Here is a 26,137-nt window from a genome sequence, read left to right on the forward strand (position 1 = left end):
TTTTAATCAAATTTTTGGATAAATTTCAATTATTTTAAACAATTTTTCTCAGTTTGATGCTTTTTAATAACTAGTATTTTAATATAATTTTCTAAACAAAGTCAATTATTTAAAAAAACTTTTAATAAAATTCCACTCAAACATTTAATTATGTTCATAAATAATAAAAATTTCACCCAGGAATTCAATAATTTACAAATTTTTTATAATTTTCTTGGCAATAATTCAATTACTTTCATAAATAATAACATTTTTTAAAGAGATTTAATCATAATTAATAAAATTCATGACAGAATTTCAATTATTTTTAATACAATTTTAATTGAATTTCGTGAAAAATTGTAATTATTCTTAAAATTTTATTAAAATTCGTCGGAAAAATTCAATTATTTAAAAATATGTTGATAACATTTTTTATGAGCATTCAGTTTTAAGAAACGTTCAATTATTGTTATTGTTGTTATTCTTGTTGTTATTGCTGTTATTTTTGTTGTTATTTCTGTTATTGTTATTGCATTTTAATAAAATTTTCCAAAATAATTGAATTATTTAACAAATTTTTTATAAATTTCTTTGCAGTAATTCAATTATTTTCATAAATAATAATATTTTTTTTACAGAAATTTAATTATTTTCATAAATAATTAAACTTATTGCAGATTTTCAATTATTTTTGTAACAATTTTAATTTTTCCAAAAATGTTATTAATCTTAAAAGTTTATTAAAATATTTATTAAAATTCGTCTAAAGAATTCAAGTATTTAAAAATTTGTTGATATAATTCTTTATGAGAATTCAATTTTAAAAAACATTTAATTATTATTTATTATTGTTATTATTATTTATTTTTGTATTTAAATAATTGAATTCTCGTAGAATTTTCTAATAAAAATTTATATTTAAAAATAAATTTCAGTTAAAAATTTAGATAATAATTGAATAAAAAATAATAAATAATAAATAAATAATAAAAATAAAAAATAAATAAAAAATAAAAAAAAAAATAAATAAATAAAAATAAATAATAAAAATAAATAAATAAATAATAATAATAATAATAATAATAATTTTTAATTTTTATTTTGATAATAATTGAATTTTGATAATAATTTCATCGTGAATTTTTATAGAAATGGATTGAATTGCGCATTTTTTAAATTCATTTCAATATTGAAAATTTTATTTTTATTATTACTGTTGTTATTATTGCTGTTATTTTTGTTTTGCTGTTATTGTTATTGTCATTGCATTTTAATTTAAAAATTAATTTTAGTTAAAAATTCAGATAATTATTGAATATTAAAAGCATTACATCGTGAATTTCTATAGAAACAGTTGAATTGCGCATTTTCTAAATATTCATTTCAAAATTGAAAATTTTTGTTTTTGTTAGTGCTGTTATTGTTGTTGTTATTGCTGTTATTCTTGTTGTTATTGACATTGTTGTTATTATTATTGCTGCTGTTGTCGAAAACATGCAAATTTCACACGTGGATATTGTAATTTTTGCAAAAAAAAAAAAAAATTATTAAAAATAATTATAAGTGTGGATTCACAGTGTACACGATGAGTGAGACATAGACTGGGATTCCCTGAAAATATAGGCGCCAGTAAATATATTTCGTTGGTGAAATTTTTGAAAATCTTCAAAATGGTTAATACCAGAATATGGTATTTAACCATTATAGAATATACGGAAAAAGCTTTTCTCTCTCCTTTTCACTTGACAATCATTTTTGCGTATCTAAAGCCAAAAACTTAATAATCCCATCTTAATAAAAAAAAAGGACTCTCTTGTCAAAACAAGTGAAAGCTGATTATATAATTGAGGTCGTTAGTTGTTCACATCATCTTATAATATACAAAACTTTTCCTTCAAAATATATATTTCTATTTTGAAAATCTTTGTTGACAAAATTTATTTTCCGGGATTTTCCCTTTGCGTTTAAATATATACATAAAAGCATAAAATATAAGTCTCAATGCTTATTTTGTTTTCATGCGGTATTTTAATGTGCAATCCTATAAAGAAATCAATTGAAATGTAAATAATACAGTTTGAAATAATAATTTTTCTCTCCGATTTTCGGTATTTTTAAATTAAGTTATTATTTATTTTTTTTAATGAGTTTTTAATTTTTTTTATATTCATTATTTGTAATTTAAAAGTAAATCGACAAAAAATATTATTATTTATTTATTATTTTAATGAAATATAATCATATGAATTAAATTTTTCTTGTAAATAAATATAAAAATAAATAAATCAAAACTGTATCTAATAATTGAAATATAATTTTTGGTTTATTTTTATTATCAAGTAAATATTTACTTGAATCAAATCATTTTTATTTAGATCAAAATAAATTTTATTTCAACCAATAATTTCAGCATTTGGAGCAAAAACCATTTGATTGATTTAAATAAAAATTATTTTATACAAATAAATATTTATTTGAAATCGAATAAAAGAAATGTAAATAAATAAAGGAAGCAATAAATAAATGGAAATAATTAAATAGAAAAAATAAACAAATAGAAGTAACTAAATGAATGTAAAAAAAAAAAGAAAATATGTAAATAAATAAATAAATAATTAAAAAAAATAAATTAATTATTGGAAAAAATAAATAAAGGAACGGAAATAAATAAACAAATGGAAATAATTACATGGAAAAAGTAAGTAAATGTAAATAACTAAGTGAATAGAGAAAATAAACAAATAAAAATAAATAAATAAATGAAAACAATAAATAAATTATTGGAAAAAATAAACATATGGAAATAATCAAATGAAAAAAGTAAATAAATGTTAATAACTATGTGAATGGAGAGAATAAACAAATAAAAATAAATAAATAAATGGAAATAAATAAATTAATGAAAAAAATAAATAAATTATTGGAAAAAATAAATATTATAGGAAGGGAAATAAATGAACGAATGGAAATAATTACTTGGAAAATGTAAATAAATGTAAATAACTTAGTGAATAGAGAAAATAAAATAAACAAATAAAAATAAATAAATAAATTAATTAATAAAATAAATAAATTAATGGAAAAAATAACTAAGTGAATGGCGAAAATAAACAAATAAAAATAAATAATGAAATGGAAATAAATAAATTAATGAAAACAATAAATAAATTATTGGAAAAAATAAATAAAGAAATGGAAATGATTAAATGGAAAAAGTAAATAAATGTAAATAACTAAGTGAATGGGGAAAATAAACAAATAAAAATAAATAAATGGAAATAAATAAATTAAGGAAAAAAATAAATTAATGGAAAAAATAAATAAAAGAATGAAAATAAATAAATAAATGGAAATAATTTTATAGGAATAAAATAAATAATTTTTAAGTGAGAAAAAAGGAGAGAAAGAGAGGGAAAGAGACGGTGAACCTGCGACATCAAAAATCAAGTGAGACCGGGTCGGTATTTTTGTTTCTGTCAGTAGGAGCCATTTGTAATTTGTGGAGGATTTACTTTTTCAAGGTATTTAAGCTCCCGAAGAAAAAGGTGTTATCTCAGATAAAGAGGATTATTGTTTGTAAATTTCATGCCAGTTTTGTGGGTACATTGAAAATGACCTGATTTCCCGTAATTATTCTGTAAAAATAACCATTGGGGGTGGAAGAAATTTTTTTGATTTTTATCTCGATAATTTTAAACGACAGAGACTTTATATTTAAGGACACGAGCCTTTTCTGTTTGAATAAACACACTTAAATTGCTCATTATTTTAATATTTACAAAATGTAAACAAATATTTGAAAATTCTATTTTTCCCAAGTTATATATTTAATTATATATACATTGTGGAAAAATTTTACTAAATAAATTACAACCAATAAATTTAATGATTGAAAATAATTTTTATTATTTACGTTATTTTATAATAATAACTTAAATATAGTACTAACAATAATAACTAATAGTACTAATAATAATTAAACAATAACTTAAATTAAAAATTGTCTAATATAATAAACTATTTGAGTAATAGAAAATAATTTTTTACTGTACTCAAATTTTAAAACAATCTGACTTTAATTTTTCTCTCATTTTTTATAACAAAACAAAATTTTATAACTGAATTCTTATATTTTTCTATCTAATTTTATTCGTGGATTTTTCGTTTATAGAAATAAAAAAGAGATAAAATATTGAAATTTCAAATAAAGTAGAAAAAATATTGAATGAGAGTTGTCAATGGAAAAAAATTCTGAAAAGAGAAATTTTATTTCATTTTAGATTTTTTTTTTTTTTTTGGAATGAAATAATTCCCGCGCATAGCTTGACATTCATTTCTAGATATTTTCGTTTTATTCAAACATACCTTTTAACACAATTTTAAGTCGTTTGGCTTTTATTTTTTTATTTTTGAATTGCGACTATAATATATGAATTGTTGCGCAATATTGAATTTTGTTTCAAGTTTTTTTTTTTTGCAAATAAAGTATTTTTGGTTTTTATTTTGAATGAAATATTTTTGTAGGAAAATAAGAGAGTGTTATTGTATATACTATTGTTGTAGTCTTGTACTATTGTACTATTGTACTGTCATTAATGACAGATTATTAGCCACTGTCTGCAAGATTTTTAGGTATTTCCCAGTGACATCATGCTGACGTCACAGTAAAATATTTTACTGTTTTATTTTTATTTACTTTTTGCTCTATTTACTGCTTTATTTTGATTTATTTTTATTAATTTTTTTGTTATATTTATTGTTTTATTTTTATATAGACATTTCTGTTGTAACTTGTAATTACTTGTTTTTAATTATCTTTGTTGTATTTACTGTTTTTTTATTATCTTTGTAATGTTTACTGTTTTTTTTACTGTTTTTTTAATTGTTTTTGTTATATTTTATGTTTTAATTGAATTTATTTTTTCTATTGCAAAGTTGACGTTAAAAACTATTTTTTAAATATTTCTTTGTTTTGACAGAGTTTTTTAATTTAATTTTTTAATTTAGTTTTTTAATTAAATTAAAAATTTTTTTTCAATATTTTTAAGCAAAGTTTATTAGTCTATTTGACATGATTTTGACTATTTTAATGAAAAATTTTACTATCCCATTGAATATTTACTTTTTTTGTGCTAAAATTAATAAATTTTTGTTAAAAATACTGTTTATAGTTTTAGATCTATATTTGTGTTACTTAGTGAAATTTGTTACTATTTTCAACAGTCTATTTGACACGATTTTTACTATTTGAATTAAAAATTTTACTATCTAGAGGAAAATTTACTATTTTTGTACAAAAACTATTTTTTGCAATAAGTCAATGTTTTTTAAAAATAATTTTACAATTTTTATTGTTTTTATACTATTTATTAAAATAGTTACTATTTTTGTTACTATTTTCAAAAGTCTATTTCCCACTTTTTTGACTATTTTAATGAAAATTTTACTACCTGACTGCATATTTACTATTTTTATGCAAAATGTTAATAAAAGTTTTTTAAAAATAGTTTTTATCGTTTTATATATATTTGTACTATTTAGTTTAAATTTTTTCTATAGTCCATTCGCAATGGTTTTGACTATTTTAACAAATTTTTATTACTAACATTGACTATAATTAAATATTTACTATTTATGCAAAAATTAATTAATTAATTAATTAATTATTCTAAAAAATGGATTTATCGTTTCAGTTCTAGTTAGTAAATTTTGGGACTATTTTCAATAGTCAGTTTAACACGATTTTGACTATTTTTATGAAAAATTTTCTTATCTAGTGGAAGAATTACTATTTTTGTACAATAACTATTTTTTTGTCTTTTAAAAAATAGTTTCACAGTTTTAGTTATTTTTATATTATTTTATGAAATTTTTTACTATTTTCAATAGTTTATTTGCAATGGTTTTGACTATTTTAATAAGTTACTATTATTAATAATTTAAATTTAAATTTTATTACTATTAAAAATTTACTATTCTTTACAAAAAGTAATGTCTTTTAACAATAGTTTTTTATCATTGAACTTCTATTTGTATACTGTTTAAAAAAATAAAATTTTTTATTATTCTCAATAGTTTTTTTACTACGATTTTGACTATTTTAATAAAAAATTTTACTATCTGGCAAAATATTTACTATTTTTGCAAAAACACTGTTTTTTCAAAACGCACTAAATCTTTCAAAAATTGTTTTCATTGTTTCAGTTTTATTTGTACTATTCAGTAAAATTTGTTACTATTTTAAATGATTTTGATTATTTTAATTTAAAAAAAAATTTACTATTGTCAGAAAATTTACTATTTTTGGACTAAGAATATTTTTTCAAAAAGTAATATATCTTTCAAAAATAGTTTTCATCATTTTAGTTTTATTTACCTACTTTAATAAATTTTTTTACTATTTTCAATCGTCTATTTTGTTAAAATTTTGACTATATTATCGTTGTAGTTTCATTTAGTTCCATTTCCTTAGTTCCATTATTTAGCAAAATATTTTCTTTTTTTTATTTGCAAAAACAAATTTAATTATTTAACTTTACTTGAAAAACAATTATTTTCAGTACTAAATATTTACTGTTTTTGTAAAAATCAATAAATTTTTAAAATAGTTTCATCGACTTACTTATCGATAAGTATTTGTACTATTTAGTAAAATTTGCTACTATTTTAAAAAGTAATTATTTTTTAAAAAGCATTTCTGTATTTTTATATTTATATTTTTGAATAATAAGTCGTTGATTCAAATTTTTCTCAAAAGCTCGATCTAATGAACGAGTTTCAAAGAAAAAGTTTACTCTATTTTCGATAAAAAGAAAAATTGATCTGAATTTGTCAAATATAAAAATTTCCCATTCCGCTTATTTTTAATTGGACGGAATTCAAATTCAGATAAACGGAAATTTCCTTAAAAATAAAAATTTCTGCGTTATTAAAAACACCATGAATATTAAATAAAAATATTCGATAAAATATTCTTTTTCTTAAATTTCCCTTGAGTTAATTATATACGTCATAAATATTTAATAAAAATATTCAATAAAATTCTTTTTTTAATAAATTTCCCTCGAGTTTCTAATTTAAATTTTCAAAATTTACAATTAAAAAGATTTTCAATAATTTAATTGAAAATAATTTAACATTTAAATTTAACATTTAATTGAAAATAATTGATTTTTTTAATTTAAATTTATATAAATTTATTTAATTTCATTTAATTTATTTAAATTTAAATTTAACATTTAATTGAAAATAATTGATTTTTTTTAAAATGTTTTTTTTTAAATTATTGAAAATTAACATTTAAAGAATTTCAATTGCAAATTTTGAAAGTAATTGATTTCTCAAAAATTTTTAATGAAAATAAGTTTTCAAGTGTAAATTTAAAAATGGTAATTAATAATAAAAATTAGTTTCTAAAAATTATATTAACTCGAAAAAAAGGACAATTTCATTCCAGGCAACCATTTAATTTTTAAAATCTCAATTTTTTTCTTAATTTTTATCACAAAATTATTAATTTCTTTGAACTTTTTGACCATCAGGACGAAAAATCCAAAAAATAAGTTCAAAGTGAAACTATTTTTTTTTTTACTTTTTTGGATTTAATTTACTTTGGACTTTTTGTTTTGGACTTCTTGTCCGAATACCGAATAAATTTGGAAAAATTTTATCAAACGAGGTTCGAAATAAAACTAATGAATATTAAAGACTCTCTAATAAATACAATAGATTGAAATTAAATTAATTAAATAAAAAAGTAACTAAATGAGCAAAAGGAAAAAGGAGAAGGGGGTGAAAATTCCAAGGTAGAACTGTAATAAAAAGAAATTTCCCCCTCCCCCTCTCTTTTTCTCTCTCTCTCTCTCTTTCGAATCTGAAAGGAGAAACTGAAAATCAACAATATGACCGTCTCTATCGAAATTATCAGCACTTTATCCCCTTAACTTGAGTTAAGTGGTTGAGATGAAAAAGAGAGAGGGAAATGGATGCTGGGGGGGTAGGAGAGAGAATGGAAGTAGGAAAGAGGAAGAGACACCCGGATTTACGCGGAAGGGCAAAATACTCCCCGCCCAGACCTCATTCAACCCCCGTGTACAGGGAGGCTTGCGTGAAAAGCACGATAGCTCATTGGCCATGGGGCTAATATGGCGGTGTTAGGGGTAGAAAGGTGGGGCGAGAATGTATACGATATTTAGGGCTGGATTCATGTCCGTCGGGTAGTTGGTGGTGCGCCGTCGATTGACGCATTTTGTTCCCGGTATTACTTCGGTTCTTGTAATATTATCCCAACCCTCCGAGTTAAAACGCGCGTCGTCCCCGCACACTGAAAACCAGAAGTTGTATGTACACACGCGGCAAAATTTAACTTTTTTTTGCACGACAAGTAAAAAAAAAGGAGAAAAAAAAAGAAAAAAAATTTCTCTCTCTACTCGGAACATGGTTTTTTTATTTCAAAAAAAGTGAATTTGGATAATTTCTTGTGGTGTTTTTTTTTTTATCATCATCGACTACTCGTAATTTTTTGTCTGTGGTGTCAATTGTCACGAGAACAATTTTTTTTCTTTTTTTAATAATAATATTGTGAAAGAAAAATTTAGAAACAAAATAGTTTCTATTTTTTTTTAAAAAAGGGGGGGCAACAAAAATGGCACAGACTTACAATCAAAAAAGGAACGTCTACAGTATTGACCAAATTTTAGGTCATGGTAAAAGTGAAGGTATGTTGAAAATTTTTTTACTTGTGATTTTTTTCCTATTTAACACAATTTTTTTTCTTCCCCCCCCTTTTAATTTTTAAACCCCCCCCCCTCTTTTTTAAAGAATATATTTTTCAAATTATTGCAAATTTTCTCAATGAAAATTGTTGGCGAAATTTGAAAAAATTAGAAACATTTTTTTACCGAAATTTTTTTTGTCAACACACAATTATAATAAATGGATTTAAAAACAAGAATTAAAATAATATTTACAATTTTTTGGTATTTTTTCATGCAAAAATACAATTTTATAGAAAATAATTTTTGTTTTTATTCTCTCTGTAATTGTGCTAGTAAATTTAAAACAATTTTTTACTTTCCAATATTTATCATTTTGTTTCAAATATGAAATGAAAGAATTCGTTGAAATTTAAATTTTGGTAAAAAACAAAAATTTTGTTTTGTAAAAAAAAAGTATTTTTTTAGGGAAACGTAGAAAATTAGTAATAAAATTTGTTTCCATTCTTTGAAATTTTAATCTAATAAAATAAAAAAGTTTCTAGGCTTCTCTAAAAAAAATTAATTTCGAAAATTTAAACAAATTTAGAAAAATTGGATTTTATAAGTTGAAAAATTTTCTAATAATAAAATACGATTTGCTAATTAAAAAAAATACAATTTTATAAAATAAAAATTTTCTAATAATTAAATAATTCGATTTTTGGATAACCCCGCAATTTTTTAATAAAAGTTACTAGTTTCTAATAATAAAAAACAATTTTTTCATCAAACAAATCTTCTATTTTATTGACCTGTTGGGGAAAAAGCTTTTCCAGTAAATATTTTTCGCAAATTTTCCCAAATCATTTTTAGACAAATTTCGAATAAAATAAAAGTCAATAAAGTCAATAATAAGAGTCAATAATATTGATAATATTAATCAATAATATTTTTGATAAGGAATAATTTATACTTTCGATAATTATTATTTTATTCCAAATAATATAATTCTCAATTTTTTATCCACATATATTATTTTCAAATACGCTTTATAATTTTCGAAAAGAAATTAATTGTGTACTACAAATTTGAACACCTTAATATAAACAATAAGTAAAAATATAAAATATTTATTGTTTTCTTTTTAAATACAAAATTCTTAATTTTTAAATATGAAAATCTTAAGAAGATAAAATAAAATTTGGCAAAAAATTAAAAAAATTGTCCAAAAATACTGAAAATGGTAAACATTTATAAATTCCCCTCATTAATAAAAAAAATTACAATTTGTTATTTTAATAACAAATTCTTTTAATTCCTTTAGAAGAAAGTAAAATAAAAACTTTTTAGGTCACAATATATTTTGTTATACCTAATTAAGAAATTCTTGCGAAAATAAAAATTTCCAAACGATAAAAGCATTTTTTTTTCCATTAGAAAATTCTAAGAAAATATACCGCAGCTAATATACAAAACCGATAATTTTTCTTCATATATAGGGAAAAAATAATATTTTTAGTATATATAGGTAAAAAAATTATCCGTTTTGTAAAATTTAATTACTGTCACCATTGATTTACTTAAAGCTCGTGCGACTGCAGGGAAAAAAAAATTTGCAAAAATAAATGCATATGATTATTCTGTAAAAATTTTCCAGTAAAAAATGTCTATTTTGTAAAAGAGAAAATTTACACGTGTTGCGCGCCTGCAATGTATATATATATAGGTTACATAGTCCATTAATAATTACAATATATTATTATGTTTGCCAACGTAAATTTATAAAATTCGCCCCTTCAACATTATGATTCAATGCGGGAAAATTGAAATTTCATTTTCGTGAAAATTAATTTTATACTTTATTTTCAATTAAAATTTTATTGAAACTCTGTGCGTTCGGGAAAATTCCATATTATTATACATACGAATAGTTTATAACGTGAAGTTAATGATTGATTAATTAATAGTTTATATGGCGAGAATATAGTTAAAAGCTATTATAAATTATTTTTTTAATGAATTATATTTAATTATTTTTAAGGCTCGAAATTAGAAAATTCTTTATATTATCTGGAAAATTATTATCTTAATTATGTATTATTATTATTTTCAGTATTATTATTAATATTTATATTACAATATTATTTATTAATATTAATATTATTATTATTATTAGTATAATTATATCTATCGAAAGTTATTTATAGTTTGCTCATAAATTTTTAAAAAGTTGCCAACAATTATTTACAATAACGTTTATATTGAATTTAAAAATTTTGTCCTACATTCATTTAAAATTTAATTAAACAAGAATTATTATTCTTTGTATCAATTTTTAAATCTATTTTCAATTAATTTTTAATGTTATAAATATAAAAATAGTCCACAATGTTTATAATAAGCAAAATTTATTTTTCATTCTCCTTTCGAGAAGGGTGGATTTATTTCCAAGATTTAAATTAAATTTATTTTTTTAAACACTTATAAAAAGAGAGAGAAAGTAAATTGAAAAGAGAGAAAAATTAATTTTTTATCCACCCCCCCCCCCGCCCTCTCACCCCTAGTTGCGTATTTAAAAAAGAAATAGAAAAAAAATTGTTTGTTGTGCTCTTAAAGTGATATTTAAGGGAAATTAGGGTTGATTTTGAGAAGCAGGTGTGAGTATGTGCAATGTGCACGCACGTATGTGACGCATGCGCAATTGATTCTCCATGGTAAATAAATTTTTCATTTCAAGCAGCATCATCCCTGGCTTCTTGTACATACTCAATAAAAAGCAATAGGGAGGTTTTGGCATCGAGTGTGCACCCCATTGTGCCCCAACATAAAAACATTAAAATCTCTCCATTCAGCTTGGATTAGCTCTTCGAATGTTCTATGTCTCTATACATATATATATATGTCTCCTATATGTAATATTATACACACATACATATATATATATATATACAATATTTTATTACTTTAACTCGGTATCACATACAAGTAATTCTTCCTCTGCAATAACCCAAGGATATATGTATTATATAAATATATCTCTGAAAATTCTTTTATTTTTTATTTTTATAATTCGTTCGATTTGTATAGATGAAAAAGGAAATTTATTCACATTTTTATAATCGGAAAAACTATGTTTCTTATTTGCTTGTATCTTGTGTTTATATTATATTTTTAATGGTAATAAATTAATAATAAATCTCAACGTATAAATAATAATAATATTAGTAATCACATCGATAATAATAGTAATTTATTTATTTCTGTATTTATTCTGGTTACAAAAAAGTAAAAGCAATAGTAATAAATTAAATAATAATTTATTTATTTTTATATTTATTCTGATTACAATAAAAGTAACGGTAAAAGTAATAGCAATAGTAATACTATTATTAATAATAATATAATCAATATTAAGAGTAATTTATATTAAATAATCTGTGCAAAACAAAAACTTAAAAGCAGATCTGAATAAATAGCGAGTAAAAGGCTTGGAGAAGCGGCTCCCCACCATCAGGCAAGCCTTCCCCCTCCACTTCGATTCTATTCCCAATACAGGCCTCGGATATTATGACTTTTTCGACTTCCTTCGACTATTTTTAAATTTTTTAAACATTTTTTAAACAATAATAACAATAATACGAATTTTATCGACTTTTATTAAAAAATTGCGACTTTTTCGACTTCTCATCCAAATTTTGCTACAAAATAGAAAATACCATATTTTTAGTATAAAATGCAAACTTATTTCGATTTTTATAGTGTGAAAAGCACAACTTATAGACAAATCTTTGAAAATTTATTTTTGAATAATTTTTCTAAATCAATTTTTCGAAATATACAATAATTAAAAAGATTTTGAATAATTGAAATTTTGTAAAATTTAATTGAAAATAAATCATCTTTTCAAGTAATTTATTACAATTTTTGAAAATTAACTTTTAAAGAATTTTAATTGAAAATTTTTGAAATAATTGAATTCTCAAAAATTCTAATGAATAATCTTCAAGTGTAAATTCAATTAAAATGAAAATTAATGAAAATTAGGTTCTATAAATAATATTAAAATAGTTTTCAAAAAAATAAATCTCTAAATTATTTCGTTTTAATTTTTTAAAATTCAATTGTTTTCAACACTTTTGATATTCAATATTTTCAATATTTCCGAAAATTCAAATACAGACACAAAATAATAACATTAACATTTTCCAGAATTATTTTTAACATTTTTGAAGAAAATAATCATATTCAAAGTTTTTAATTAAAATTCTTCAAAACATTATTTTTTTTTAAATTATACAAAAATTCTTCAATTATTTTCGAAAAATTACTTTACAATATTTATGAAAACCTGTAATTCTTAGAATTGTTTTACCATAACTTTTTAAGATTCAATTATACCTTCGAACAAAGTAAATCAAAATTTTTAAAAATTTACTATTTTAGTATCATTGAGAAATTATTTATAATTAAAATTCTTCAAAAATTTGATCATTTTTTCATATTTTTTAAAAATTCAATTATTTTTCAAAGATTTTACTAAATTTCAATTATTTTTTAAAAGATTTTACTAAATTAAAAATTTTTTTTAAAAAGATTTTACCAAATTTTAATTTTTTAGCCATTTTTTAATTGCGTATGTAATTGTAAAACTATTGTCTTTCAAAAATTATTTAGAAATATTTTTAAATAGTTAATTTTACGAAATTCTTTATTAAAATTTTTGAAAATATTCTACCTTAATATCTTTAAAAAGAAAAATGGACGGGTGCAATTATTATAAAAAATTGAATTTTTGTATTTGAATAATTGAATTTTCGAAGAGAATTTAGAGATGAAGTTTAATTAAAAATTGTAGAAAATAGTTGAATTTTTGGAAGGGTTGTAGTTTTCATTTTTAGAAATTATTAAATTTCAGAAGTTGAAATTTTTTAAATTTTTTTTCCTGTGAAAAAAGAAATAAGAAGTATTTAAATATTTATTTAGCAAAATTATACAAGTTTTGATTAATTGAATTTAGAAATCAGTGAAGAATCAGGGAAATACAAAATAAAATTTTTGTGACAACACTAAATTAAATAAACGACTTTTTCTACTTTTTTCTATTTTTAATCGACTAAAGTAACTTTTTTTGTTCGTTAAAGTCGTTCCGACTATTTAATTAGAAAAAATAAATAAAGTATACTATTTGTATTTACTATAAAACTAGTAATTTTTAACCAATTCAAATTTACAGAGAAAGGCAGAGAGAGAAGATCGTTGATAAAATAGAAGAGAGTCTATATATATATATATATATTTGTGTACTTTTTTTTAATCAATGTGTATATGCGTTAATGTTGAGAATATTACTGAGTAATGTGTTAGATAAGCCTCTACAAACGCATGGTGATGCTAGTTTGAAAGTAGGATTAGCATTATTATGGTACCTGCTCTAAATATCTGTTTAATTAGTTTAAGCGCGTGTATGTCTCAACGAGAGAAGATATTGAGCGCATATATACTTTTTCAAGCTCATAAACATAAATTCATATATTTTACGCGTTTTAATTAGAGAAATCCTGAAAATTCATAATATCTCTCTTGTCTCTCTCTCTCTCTAACCCTCCAATTTCAAAAGAGAGATATGAAAAGAAGGGGGGATGAATTTCTTTTTTTAACTTAATGCATAATTTCACAAATTTGCTTTTTATACAAAAAAAAACGAAACATTTTTTTACAAATCCTTCGATATGGATATTTTTATTAAATGGAAAATATCTCAGTGAATTTTTCAATTTCAAAGAAAATTTTTTTTTTCTATACTAAATAATTTTCTAAATAATAATAATAATAATAATAATAATAATAATAATCCATGTGATTGAGGGCTGAGACTTAAATAAATAATAATAATAATTAATAATAATAATAATAATAATAATAAAAACTAAAATTAAATTTCTAAGAAAATTAAAAAGAAATTTGAAAGAAAAATTAAATAAAAGCAAATTCTAATTTCTAACTTTGAAAGTGTTAGAGAAAAGAAAAATAATAATTAGAAAATTGACATAATTTTAAATAAAAAAAAACAAGAAAATTAAAAAATAGAAAAAAATTTTTTAATGAATTTAAAAAAATAGTAAAATTAAAATAATTTTTTAAATAATGAATTTATTGTTGCAGGACTTATTTTAACTATAGTGTGTATATGCGTATAATTCTTTGGGAATTATAAGCTTTTTTATTTTGATCTTCTAATTACGCGAGTGTTTAATTCTTTTCGTTGGAAAAGAGAATTTTTTTTCATTCTTTTTTTTGGTTTTCTTTTTTCTTTTTATTTTAAACGCCGGCAGAAGAAAAAGAGGAGCAGAAGAGAGAGAGAGAGAGAGAAAAGAAAAACCTTTCTTTATTACCATTACAGAAAATCGTGTGCTTTATTCACAAAGAGGAGATTAGTATGCTTTTCAATTAAAGCAATTTTCATTTGTTTAAGTTCTTGCGCATTTTTCATTAACAGTGGAGAATTTTCTTTCTTTCCTCGTTTTTTTCATTCTTTGTCAATAATCCTGTCTATTTGTCTTGGCCATTATATATATATATACATATATAGACAGATTCTGCAATATTATGCTGTATATGTTAAAAAATGCATTGGTAATTTTTAAATTAACACATCCGGAGAAATGTTTTATTTAAAGCAAATAAAGTTTATTTTAGTTGAATAAAAAATTTAATTTTAAATTTAAATTTTTTAAATTTTTTAAATTTTTTTGATTCTATACGAAATTATTTATTTGCTTTAAATTAAAAAGTTTGTGATGCGCAAATAATATTTTTATTTGAACCATAAAGAAAATTTTTTTGAATCAAATCAAGTTTATTTGATTTAGGTAAATTTAATTCGGTTTAAATATATATATATATATATATATTTTTTTTTTTAGAGTGACCACATGTTAGTAAAGTCGGGAAAATAACAGAAAAAAAATTTTTTGTCAAGAAAATTAAAAAAATTGAGACTTTTTTAAACTTATTTTCAAAAACTGTGACTTTTTCGATTTTTCTTTCAAATATTGCAATAAAATATCACATTCTTTCAAATACATCTGTAATAAAAATCTTTTTGAATAATTGAAATTTTTTAAAATTCACTTGAAAATTCTTAATTTTTTCAAGTTATTTTGTTACAATTTTTAAAAATCAACTTTGGAAGAATTTTAATTACAAATTATGAAAATAATTAAATTATCAAAAATGTTAGTAAAAATGTAAATTTAAAAATGAAAATTAATGAAAATAAGCTTCTAATTTTTTAAAATTCAATATTTTCACAATTTTTAATTTCATTTCTCTGAAATTTCAAATACATACAAAAATTAATAACATTTTAGAATTATTTTTAACATTTTGAAAAAAAAGTCAGTTTCAAAATTTTTAATTAAAATTCTTCAAAAAATTAGTTATATTTTCTCATTAATTTTTTTATAATTAAAAACATGGACACAATTATTAAAAAAATTGAGTTTTTGTATTTAAATAATTGAATTCTAGAAGAACTTTCGGAAAATTATTTAAAATTTTATATATACCTACTTTTAAGTAAATTTAAATTCAACACAAATATTGATAATTTAAATAAATTGAAATTTCAGGCGAATATAATTTTTAATTATGTCGAATAAAATTTGAACTTATTTTAAAATTTAAAAACCTTTTAATTTATTTGAAACTTCTACGACAATTCAATTATTTATAACTATAAAAATAAATATTTTATTAAACGATTGAATGTTTCTTAAAATTGCATTTTCATAAAGAATTTTATTAACAAATTTTTAAATAATTGAATTCTCTTGACAAATTTTAATAAAATTTTTAAGAATAATTGCATTTTTCGAGAAATTTGATTAAAATTATGTATTAAAAATAATTGAAATTCTGCCAAGAATTTTATTAAAAGTTTTGAAAATAATTGAATTTCGAAGAAAAATGTTTTTATTTATAAAGATAATAATTGAAACTTTGACGAGAACTTTTGTAAATTTTTAAACATAATTGTATTTCTGCGAAGAATTTTATTTAAATTATTTTGAAAAAAATCGAATTGTAAAGAATTTCATTAAAATTTTTGAAAATAATTTTATTCTTTAAAGTAATTTAATTAAAAATGTATTAAAAATAATACTTAACTTCTAATAAATAAATTGTAGCAAAGGTTAATAAAATAATTAAATTTCTTTGATAAATTTTAATAAAAATTTTAAAGAATAATAACTTTTTTCGAGGAATTCCGTTAAAAATTGTATTAAAAATAATTGCAATTCATCATTGAGTTCTATTATTTATAAAAATAATTGTATCCTTGTAAAAAATGTTATTATTTATGAAAATAATTGAATAATATATGAACATAATTTGTAAATAGTTGAATTTTTGTGAAATTTTTATTATTTATATGAAAATAATTAAATGTTTGCGTAGAATTTTATTAAAATTTCTTGTAATTAATTGAATTCTTTTAGGAATTTTTATTAAAGTAGTAAATATTAAAAATCATTGAATTGAGGGAAGTTTTTGAAAATAATAAAAATTTTGCCAAGAATTTTATTAAAATTTTCGAAAATAATTGAATTTCTGCATTTATAAATGCAATTATATATAATTGCTTCAAAATTTAATTTATTTTAGTGTTTTTAACTAAAATTCTTCTACAAATCCATTATTTTTAATAATCGCAATTAAATATATATTAAAAAATTTAACTAATTTCAGAAGAATTTTAGTTTTAAAAATTTTTTTTAACTTCTAAGTTTTTTTTATATTTCTAATTAAATTCATTTAAAATTGAAATTTTACAAAATTTTAAATAAAAATCTTTTCAATTTCATCTACATTTGAAAATTGTATACTCAATTCTTTTAAAATTGAATTAATTTTGAAATATTTAAGTGAAATTAGTTTTCAAAAATAAGCACAAAAACTTTAGAAAACAATTATTCATCAGGATTTCGATCAAAATTCCCTGACTTTTTCAGGTTTTTTCAAGATTTATAAAATTCCCTGACATTTCCAGGTTTTCCAGGTTAAAAAATATTTTTTTTTCCAAAATTAATCCACATAGGGAAAAATTTAAATTTTTTCCGATTTGTTTGAAAATACTTTCAAAAAAAAAAAAAAATCATTATACCTCATAATTCCATAAAAGATTTTACATTCTCTTTATAGAAAAACAAAAAATTCCTGCCAAGTTTTTCGAAAACACCCATTGAATTATATAAATTAAAGTCAATTGGTAAATTTTATAATTCTGCGAAATCCTATAATATAAAAGATCCTTAAGAGCTAGAACCTCGCGATCCTTGAAGAGTAACCCAGTTTTCTAAATGAACCTTCTTATGCCACTTTAAAAAATATATAATATCGCAAATAAACGAGGTGGGTATTAAATATTCTCCTCCCTCCAAAATACATAGACACAGGAGAGATACGACAGTAGGAGATTCACGTTAAGTGCATACTCGAATATTATATAACATTTCAAACGAAATAGTCTATATATACATATATAATATATCGGAGTGTGAGCTTCGGGGGTCAATTTTAAAATATTTTTTTTAAGCCGCGACGCATCTCTCAATACTTGTCGATTCGATATATATATATACATATATTCATCGATGACGTCTGATCGACGGATTGTCGACTTTTTAAGCCTCTGACATTTTATAGCCTCTACCACCCCCCCAAACAGTAAATAATTCTCGAAATATACACTTTTTTTATACTTTTTATTTTTTTCTGGTTGTTGCCGATTAAAAAAAAAGTGTTGAGTATTTTGTCGATTTTTCAATTCTGGTATTTTGTTATATAAAAAGGACTTTTGTGGGGCGTTGGGGGGGGGAGAGAAAAATGTAGACAACAAAATATATTGGGCGCTCTAGTATATACTTTTTTGGGGTATTAGAGAAATATTTCACATATTTTCACTGGTGCAAATCGTTTTATTTTGTATTTTTTAGATTTTTATTTGGTTGTTCATTTTTTTTCATACTTCCCCCACTATTTTTTTTTTGTTTCGCTTTCTCTTTTTTTTTCTCTCCCCCGTAACAACTCCTTGAACAACCCTTCTGCCTAGACTAGGCTCTCTTTTTATTCTCTCTCTCTCTCTCGCTCTCTTTCAACTCATCGTGTACATACCCTCTCAATCCTTTATCGACTGTCGACGAAGAGTCGATTAAAGCAAACTACACGTGTATTGTACTTTTTTTTCCTTCTTTGTTTTCCTCTTTGTTGGCAGATAATGTACAGATATGACTGAATGCAAAAATGAAATATGAATAGTCGTTTGATTTTTAATTAATTCTTTTTCCGTATGATTATTTATAGCTCTTTTTGTGCGCTCACGTTACATATAAATTAACTTTTCGAAATTCGAAATGTGAAAAGAGGGGAAAAATTTCGAGATTAATTTTCTGAAGTTATTAATTTGTGTTGAATTAATTAATTAATAGTTAGTTTTCTGAATTTTTTCATTTATTAAATTAATTAATAGTTTAATTAAAAAATTGCAGGGAAAATATTACATTTCTGAATTTATTAATTAATTGAATTAATGAATAGTTGAATTAAAGGAACGAAAAAAATTAGTTTTCTGAATTTTTTTTATTAAATTAATTAATAGTTGAACTAACGGATAGAAAAAAAATTAGTTTTCTGAATTTTTTCATTTACTAAATTAATTGACAGTTTAATTAAAAAATTGCAGACAAAATGGTGCATAAAATAGTGCAAAAAATAAACCAAATCTTTAAAAAATATTTTTTGGATCATTTTTTAAGATAATTAAATTTTCTAAAAATATAAATCTATAATAAAAATATTTTTGAATAGTTGAAATTTTGTAAAATTTAATTAGAAATAATTAATTTTTTTAAAAGTATTTTACAATTTTTTAAAATCAACTTTTAAAGAATTTTCATTTAATTAGCTTCTAATTTTTTAAAATTCAATATTTTTCTAGTATTTTTAATTACATGTTTCCGAAAATTCAAAAGTACATAATACATATATACAAAAAAATATTAACATTACAATTTTTTTGAAATTATTTTTAACATTTTGGAGTAAAAAATTATGTTCAAAATTTTTAATAAAAATCGATCAGAAAATTTAATTAGTTTTTTTGAATTTTACAAAAATTCTTTTAAGAAATCCAATTATTTTTTAAAAATTGCATTTAAATATTTTTTTTAAAAATTAATTCTTAGGATTGTTTTATCATACAATTTTTTAAGATTTAATTTCCTTCGAACAAAATAAATTAAAATTCTTAAAAATTTACTATTTTAGAATTTTTAACAAAATATTTGTAATTAAAATTCTTCAAAAATTAGATTATTTTTTTATATTTTTTAAAAAACTCAATTATTTTTCAAAGATTTTATCATCAATTTTATTCAATGGAAATAAACTTCTGCAAATTGTATTAAAATATTTTTGAATAAATAGTAATAATTCTTATAGAATTTTTTTAATTACAATTTTTTAAAATTCAATCATTTTCAATTACATATTTCCGAAAATTCAAACGCCTACCAGCACAAAAAATTAATTAGTTTTTTTTAATTATACAAAAATTCTTTTAAAAAATTAATTTATTTTCCAAAAATTACATTACAATATTTTTAAGAAACTAATTTTTAGAATTGCTTGTCATAATGTTTTAAAATTCAATTATCTTCGAACAAAGTAAATTAAAATTAAAAATTTACAAAAATTTACTTTTTTAGATTTATTAAAATTTATATTTTTCAAAAATTTAATTATTTTAAATAGATTTTACTAAATTTCAATTGTTTGCAAATTTTTCAATTGTAGGAACTAAAAAACTTCTATCTTTCAAAAATTATTTTTAAATATTTTTAAAAAATTAATTGTAAGACATTCTTTATTACAATTTTTTTTAAAATATTATAACTTATAATAACTTAAGAAAAAAACATGGACAGTTACAATTGTTATAAAAAATTGAGTTTATGTATTTAAATAGTTGAATTCTAGAAGAGCTTTCCGAAAGTTAGTTAAAATAATTGATTAAGAGATGAAGATTATTTGGATTGTAGAAATTGTAGAAAATAATTGAATTTAGGAAGGGTTAGAAAATCAATTTTCTAAATTTTTTAATTGATTACACTAATTAATACTTGAATTTAAAAATTGCAGAGGAAAAATTAATTTTCTGAATTTATTAATTTACTAAAATGAAATAACACTTGAGGTAAAGAACAAAAAAACAATAATTTTCTAAATATTAGATAAAAATTTACACAATTATTATTAATTTAATTTAGTTAATTAATTCTATATTAATGACAATTTATTTTTATTTGATACACTATTAATTTACGGTTAATTAAAATTCTTTCCGTTTTAAATTTCGCGCCATTATAGTTCTTTAAACTGCCGCCTAGACGGCGTGAAAATTCGCTCACAAGCGAAATGAATTGAACAGCGAAAATGGAAAAAATATTCATTTCTTTAAATATTAATCTATTTTTTCACTTTCATTTCTTTACAGTCATATTTTATCATTTTTAAGTAAATATTTATTATTCTATAGGAAAATTCTAGTAAAATTTTAAAGAAATATGTAAAAAAAAAATTGTTTTCTTTTGCAGATCACGCTACATCGTCGAACGAAGTTGGCGATGGGGGTGAAACAGAACTCGGTCACTTGAGTGATCATCAAATAAATGATTCCTTAAACGATCCCTTGGATTTAGAATCTGACAGGCCGAGAAAAGTTCGCCGGTCACGAACCACCTTCACCACTTATCAACTACATCAATTGGAACGAGCTTTCGAGAAAACACAGTATCCGGATGTATTCACAAGGGAGGAACTTGCAATGAGACTAGATCTTTCCGAAGCCAGAGTTCAGGTAGGAAAATAAAAAAAAAATCTTACTCCATTTTTTATTTTATAAAATTAAAAAAGTTTTGAATTTCGCGCCATTAAAGTTCATTAAATTCCCGCCTAGATGGTATGAAAATTCTCTCGCAAGCGAAGTTAACAAAATTGTACGATACTATTTATGGTAAATTAAAATATTTCCCGTTTTGAATTTCGCGCCATTGAAGTTCATTAAATTCCCGCCTAGATGGCATGAAAACTCTCTCGCAAGCGAAATTATCAAAACTTTTTTTTTACTATGGAGTCACATATTTGGGAAATTCAATTTTTATACATACAAAATTTTGATTTTTCCTGAGCCTTTTCCTAATTTTTGTGATTGTGTCCAAAGAAATTTTCCTAAAGTTATAAAATTTGTGGAAATCTTTTAATTTGCTTTAATAATATTAATAAAAAATTCGCGGGGGGGGAAAAAAGAGGGCAGAAATTTTTTTTTCCCTCTATACTATTTTTCACTTTCAATTCTTGTGTGATGGTAGTGTGGCGCACTTGTCACTGCAAGGAACCCCTCCACTACTTTGATGGTAGTAGTGCTTTCATACAACTGAATCTGGCTAGCCACTCGACTAATTACAGACCATTGTCCTAAAATCCACTCTTTTTTCCCCCTCCTTTGTCGCTCGTAATTTTCAATGCTAACACAAAGGAGAGTATTTTTTCTGGAAAATTTTTTTTTCTCCTTATTATCGAATTAATTCATTTTATCATTTAATATTATATTTATTCAATACATAAATAATTGCTGTAATTTTATTTAAAGACTTTAAATGCGATTTGAATTTTTTGATCTTTAAATTAAATTTTGTATTAAATTAAACGTTTTATTAAATTTTATTAAATTTAATGAAAATTGAATTAAATGGCCTTTTTTGTCCGCTCTTCTATAATATTCTAAAATTTAAATTTACTCTTGCTGTTCTAAACGTTTAAATAAATGAAATTTTTTGTTAACAGTAATTTTCAAAAATTACTGTTAACAAAAAATTTCATTTATTTAAACGTTCAGAACAGGAGCCGATTTTTATAATGTAAAAAAAACTATGGACAAATCTATAAAAAATTATTTAAAAAAATATTTTTTAAATAATTCTTTTCAAGATAATTAAATTATTTAAAGTATACCTATAATTTAAAAAATTTTTGAATAAATAAAATTTTGTAAAATTTAATTGAAAATAATTGATTTTTTAAACTTATTTTATTACAAATATGAGAAAATCAACTATTAATGAATTTTATATTTGCAAATTTTGAAAATAATTGAATTCTCAAAGATGTTAATGAAAAGTTTTTAAGTATTTTAAAAAAGAAAATTAATAGAAATTAGGTTCTGAAAATTGTATTAAAATATTTTCGATTATTAAAAATTATTATTAAAATATTTTGTTATAGAATTTTTTTATTTTGAATTTTTTTAAATTCAATTATTTTCAATTACATATTTCCGAAAATACAAACGCATAAATACACAAAAAATAATAATAATTAATATTTTTTTAGAATTATTTTTAATATTTTGAAGAAAACAGTTATGTTAAAAATTTCTAATTAAAATTCTTCAAAAAATTAATTACTTTTTTTTAAATTATACAAAAATTCTTTTAAAAAATGCAATTATTTTCCAAAAATTACATTACATCTTTTTTTAAAAAACTAATTCTTAGAATTGTTTTGTCATAATGTTATAAGATTCAATTATCTTTGAACAATGTAAATTAAAAGTTCAAATTCAATTGTATAATTATAATTGGAAAACTATTATCTTTAAAAAATTATTTTAAAATATTTAATAAAAATTAATTTTGAGAATTTCTTAAACATAATTTTTTAAAAAATATTATACCTTAATAACTTTAAAAAAAAATACAATTACAATTACAATTATTATAAAATAAATAGTTGAAATTTTGGATTTCAATAATTAAATTCTGGAAGAACTTTCAGGAAATTATTAAAAATAATCGATTAGAGTTTAACTTTATTTAAAAATTGTAGAAAATAATTGAATTTTGAAAGGATTTTAGTTGTAATTTTTACAAATTATTAAATTTCAAAAAGTTTTAAATTGGAATTTTTAAAAAATTTTCTTTCCCGTAAAATAAAAGAATTAAGAAGTTAAATGATTTTTTCTATGTATTTTTGTATTTTTGATCTACTACTCTAAATTTGAATTAATAAAAATATTTACTAATTTGAATTATTGACTGACTTTTTGCTTTTGAATTAGTAAATTTTACTAATAATTTAGTAGAATTTATTATTTATTAATGAAATTTACTAATTCAAAAGCAAAATGTCAGTCACTAATTCAAATTAGTAAAAAATTTTACTAATTAAAATTTAGAGAGTAAAGAGAGTTTTTTTTCTCTTTAAAGTCGATCCGAGGACTGAAATAGTAAAAAATAGAAAAAGAAGAACAGAGTAAAAAATGAAATAGTAAAAATAGTCAAAAATGGAAAAATCTGTAAATAGTCAAAAAAAAATGAAAAAAGGAGTAGAACAGCGTCATCGGAAAATTAAGAAAACGTAGAACAGAGTAAAAAATTAGATATAGTAAAAATAGTAAAAAAAAATAGAGCAGAGTAAAAAACAAAGTAATAAAAATATCAAAAAATGGAAAAATCTAGAAATAGTAAAAAATAAAAAAGAGAATAGAATAATTGAATAGAGAAAACGTATTTATAAGCAAAAGAAAAAAATTAAGAAAAAAATAATGATAAAGAAAATGAAAGAAAAAATATTCAAAATCCCTTGTATATTATTTATATATAATAGAGAAATTGTAAGCTCGCAGGGTATTATGAGAGTGAGAGATGAAATGACTTTTCTATCGTTGGAAAATTGGTTACTCGATTAGCGTAACTATCTGACACCCTTGCGTGAGGCAGTGTAACTGGTTGGCATGGTATGGCATCAGTTGAGTTGTGTTGTGTGTGCGGATGAGGGCAAAAGGGACCATGGAAAGCATAGTAGTAGCGTTGAGGGGTTGAGGGTGGGGGGGGACACAACCTATACGTGGCACCATAGGGTGCACACACAGAGAGAAAGGGTGTTCAACGCTAGGGGGAAGGGGGAGGGTTGGAGAGAAGGCATCAAGCTGTAGTGGCATCAGTTGAAAAGAGACAGAGCATTCCGATTGGCCCATTGTGGTACAGCCAAGCGACAATGCCGGCAATTGGCCGTCGCTCGACAAAACCGCTAAATGATCCGCCAGGCGCAGTGGTGCCACGGCCACTTTATTTCAATCTAGGAAATCCTGCCTACCAATTTCAGATGTGAAATTACGCCATTTTTCGACATTAACGGACGGCGATCGATCGCAATCCGTTGTGTTCATTGAGATATTAATGGACGGCTTTCCGGAATTTTTCTCTCTCTCTCTCTCTCTTTGGTGTGCTTTTTAACTCTCGCCCCCCCGCTTCTTTTTTTATTTTGGACATTCGGAAATTGTCGTTAGCACCCTCTCGTTATTTTTTTTTCTTTCGATTTTTAAGATACACTGGAACCTCGATAAAGAACGATAAATGGGACGCTTTAAAATTTCCAAAGGGCACAGAAGTTCACCTTGATAAACAATCGCTAAAAGTGCTTAGAAGCTTAGAGAAAATACTGCCCGATTGGGAGGATGAAGAAAACTTTGAGGGACATGAAAAACAACTGAAAGAAGTCGATAAGTAAACCACTTTTGTCTACCATACAAGGTTTCTGTTAACTGGGACAGTTTAAAGTTTACAAAGAACTGAAAAAACTCGATATGTAATCATTTTTGCCCATTATACAAGATCCTTGATAACTGGGACAGATAAAACGTTAGGAATTTTAGGAAGATTTCAATTAGAAGTTTCTCTTCTTGGAACTTCGATAACTGGGACAATTCGAAGTTTACAAAGAACTGAAAAAACTCGATAAACAATTACTTTTGTGCATTATACAAGATTTTTGATAACTGGGACAGGATCTGTATTTAGAAAGAACTGACAAAACTCGACAAGCAGATACTCTTGTGAATTATACATAATCCTTGATCGCAGAGACAGTTCAAAGTTCACGAAGAACTGAAAAAACTCGATAACTAATCATTTTTGTGTAATATACAAGGTCTTTCATAACTGGGACAGCTCGAACTTTAGGAATATTAGGAAGATTTCGATTAGAAGTTACTCTTCTGAGAACTTTGATAACTGGGACACTTTGAAGTTTACAAATAACTGAAAAAAGTCGATAAATAATTAATTTTGTGTATTACACAAGATGTTTGATAATCGGGACAGTTCTAAATTTAGGAAGAACTGAATTAACTCGATAAGAATTTACTCTTGTGAATTATACTTGATTCTTGATAACAAGGACAGTTCAAAGTCCACAAAGAATCGAAAAAATTCGATAAATAATCACTTTCGTGTATTAGACAAGATCTTTTACAACTGGGACAGTTCAAACCATCGGAAGAACTGAAAGAACTTGACAAGACTTTACTATTTTGTATTTTATAACAACCTCGATAACTG

The 26,137-nt window shown here is 22.1% G+C and overlaps 1 protein-coding gene across 2 annotated transcripts in view; it reads left to right on the forward strand.

Annotated features, from left to right (window-relative positions):
* The first annotated feature begins 8,006 nt into the window (after nucleotides 1-8,006).
* Nucleotides 8,007-26,137, forward strand: part of LOC122502925 (paired mesoderm homeobox protein 2-like) — a 30,450-nt gene continuing 12,319 nt past the window's right edge. Inside the window, exons 1-2 of one of the 2 annotated variants that reach the window (XM_043613275.1) lie at nucleotides 8,007-8,699; nucleotides 21,335-21,597. In XM_043613275.1, the coding sequence (XP_043469210.1) occupies nucleotides 8,627-8,699; nucleotides 21,335-21,597 (336 nt within the window). In that variant the 5' untranslated portion in view covers nucleotides 8,007-8,626. The remainder of the gene's footprint in view (nucleotides 8,700-21,334; nucleotides 21,598-26,137) is intronic. The other variant, XM_043613283.1, reaches the window with a different exon arrangement.

This window comes from Leptopilina heterotoma, unplaced genomic scaffold, assembly GCF_015476425.1.
Source record: "Leptopilina heterotoma isolate Lh14 unplaced genomic scaffold, ASM1547642v1 Lhet_108, whole genome shotgun sequence".
NCBI classification, from domain to species: domain Eukaryota; kingdom Metazoa; phylum Arthropoda; class Insecta; order Hymenoptera; family Figitidae; genus Leptopilina; species Leptopilina heterotoma.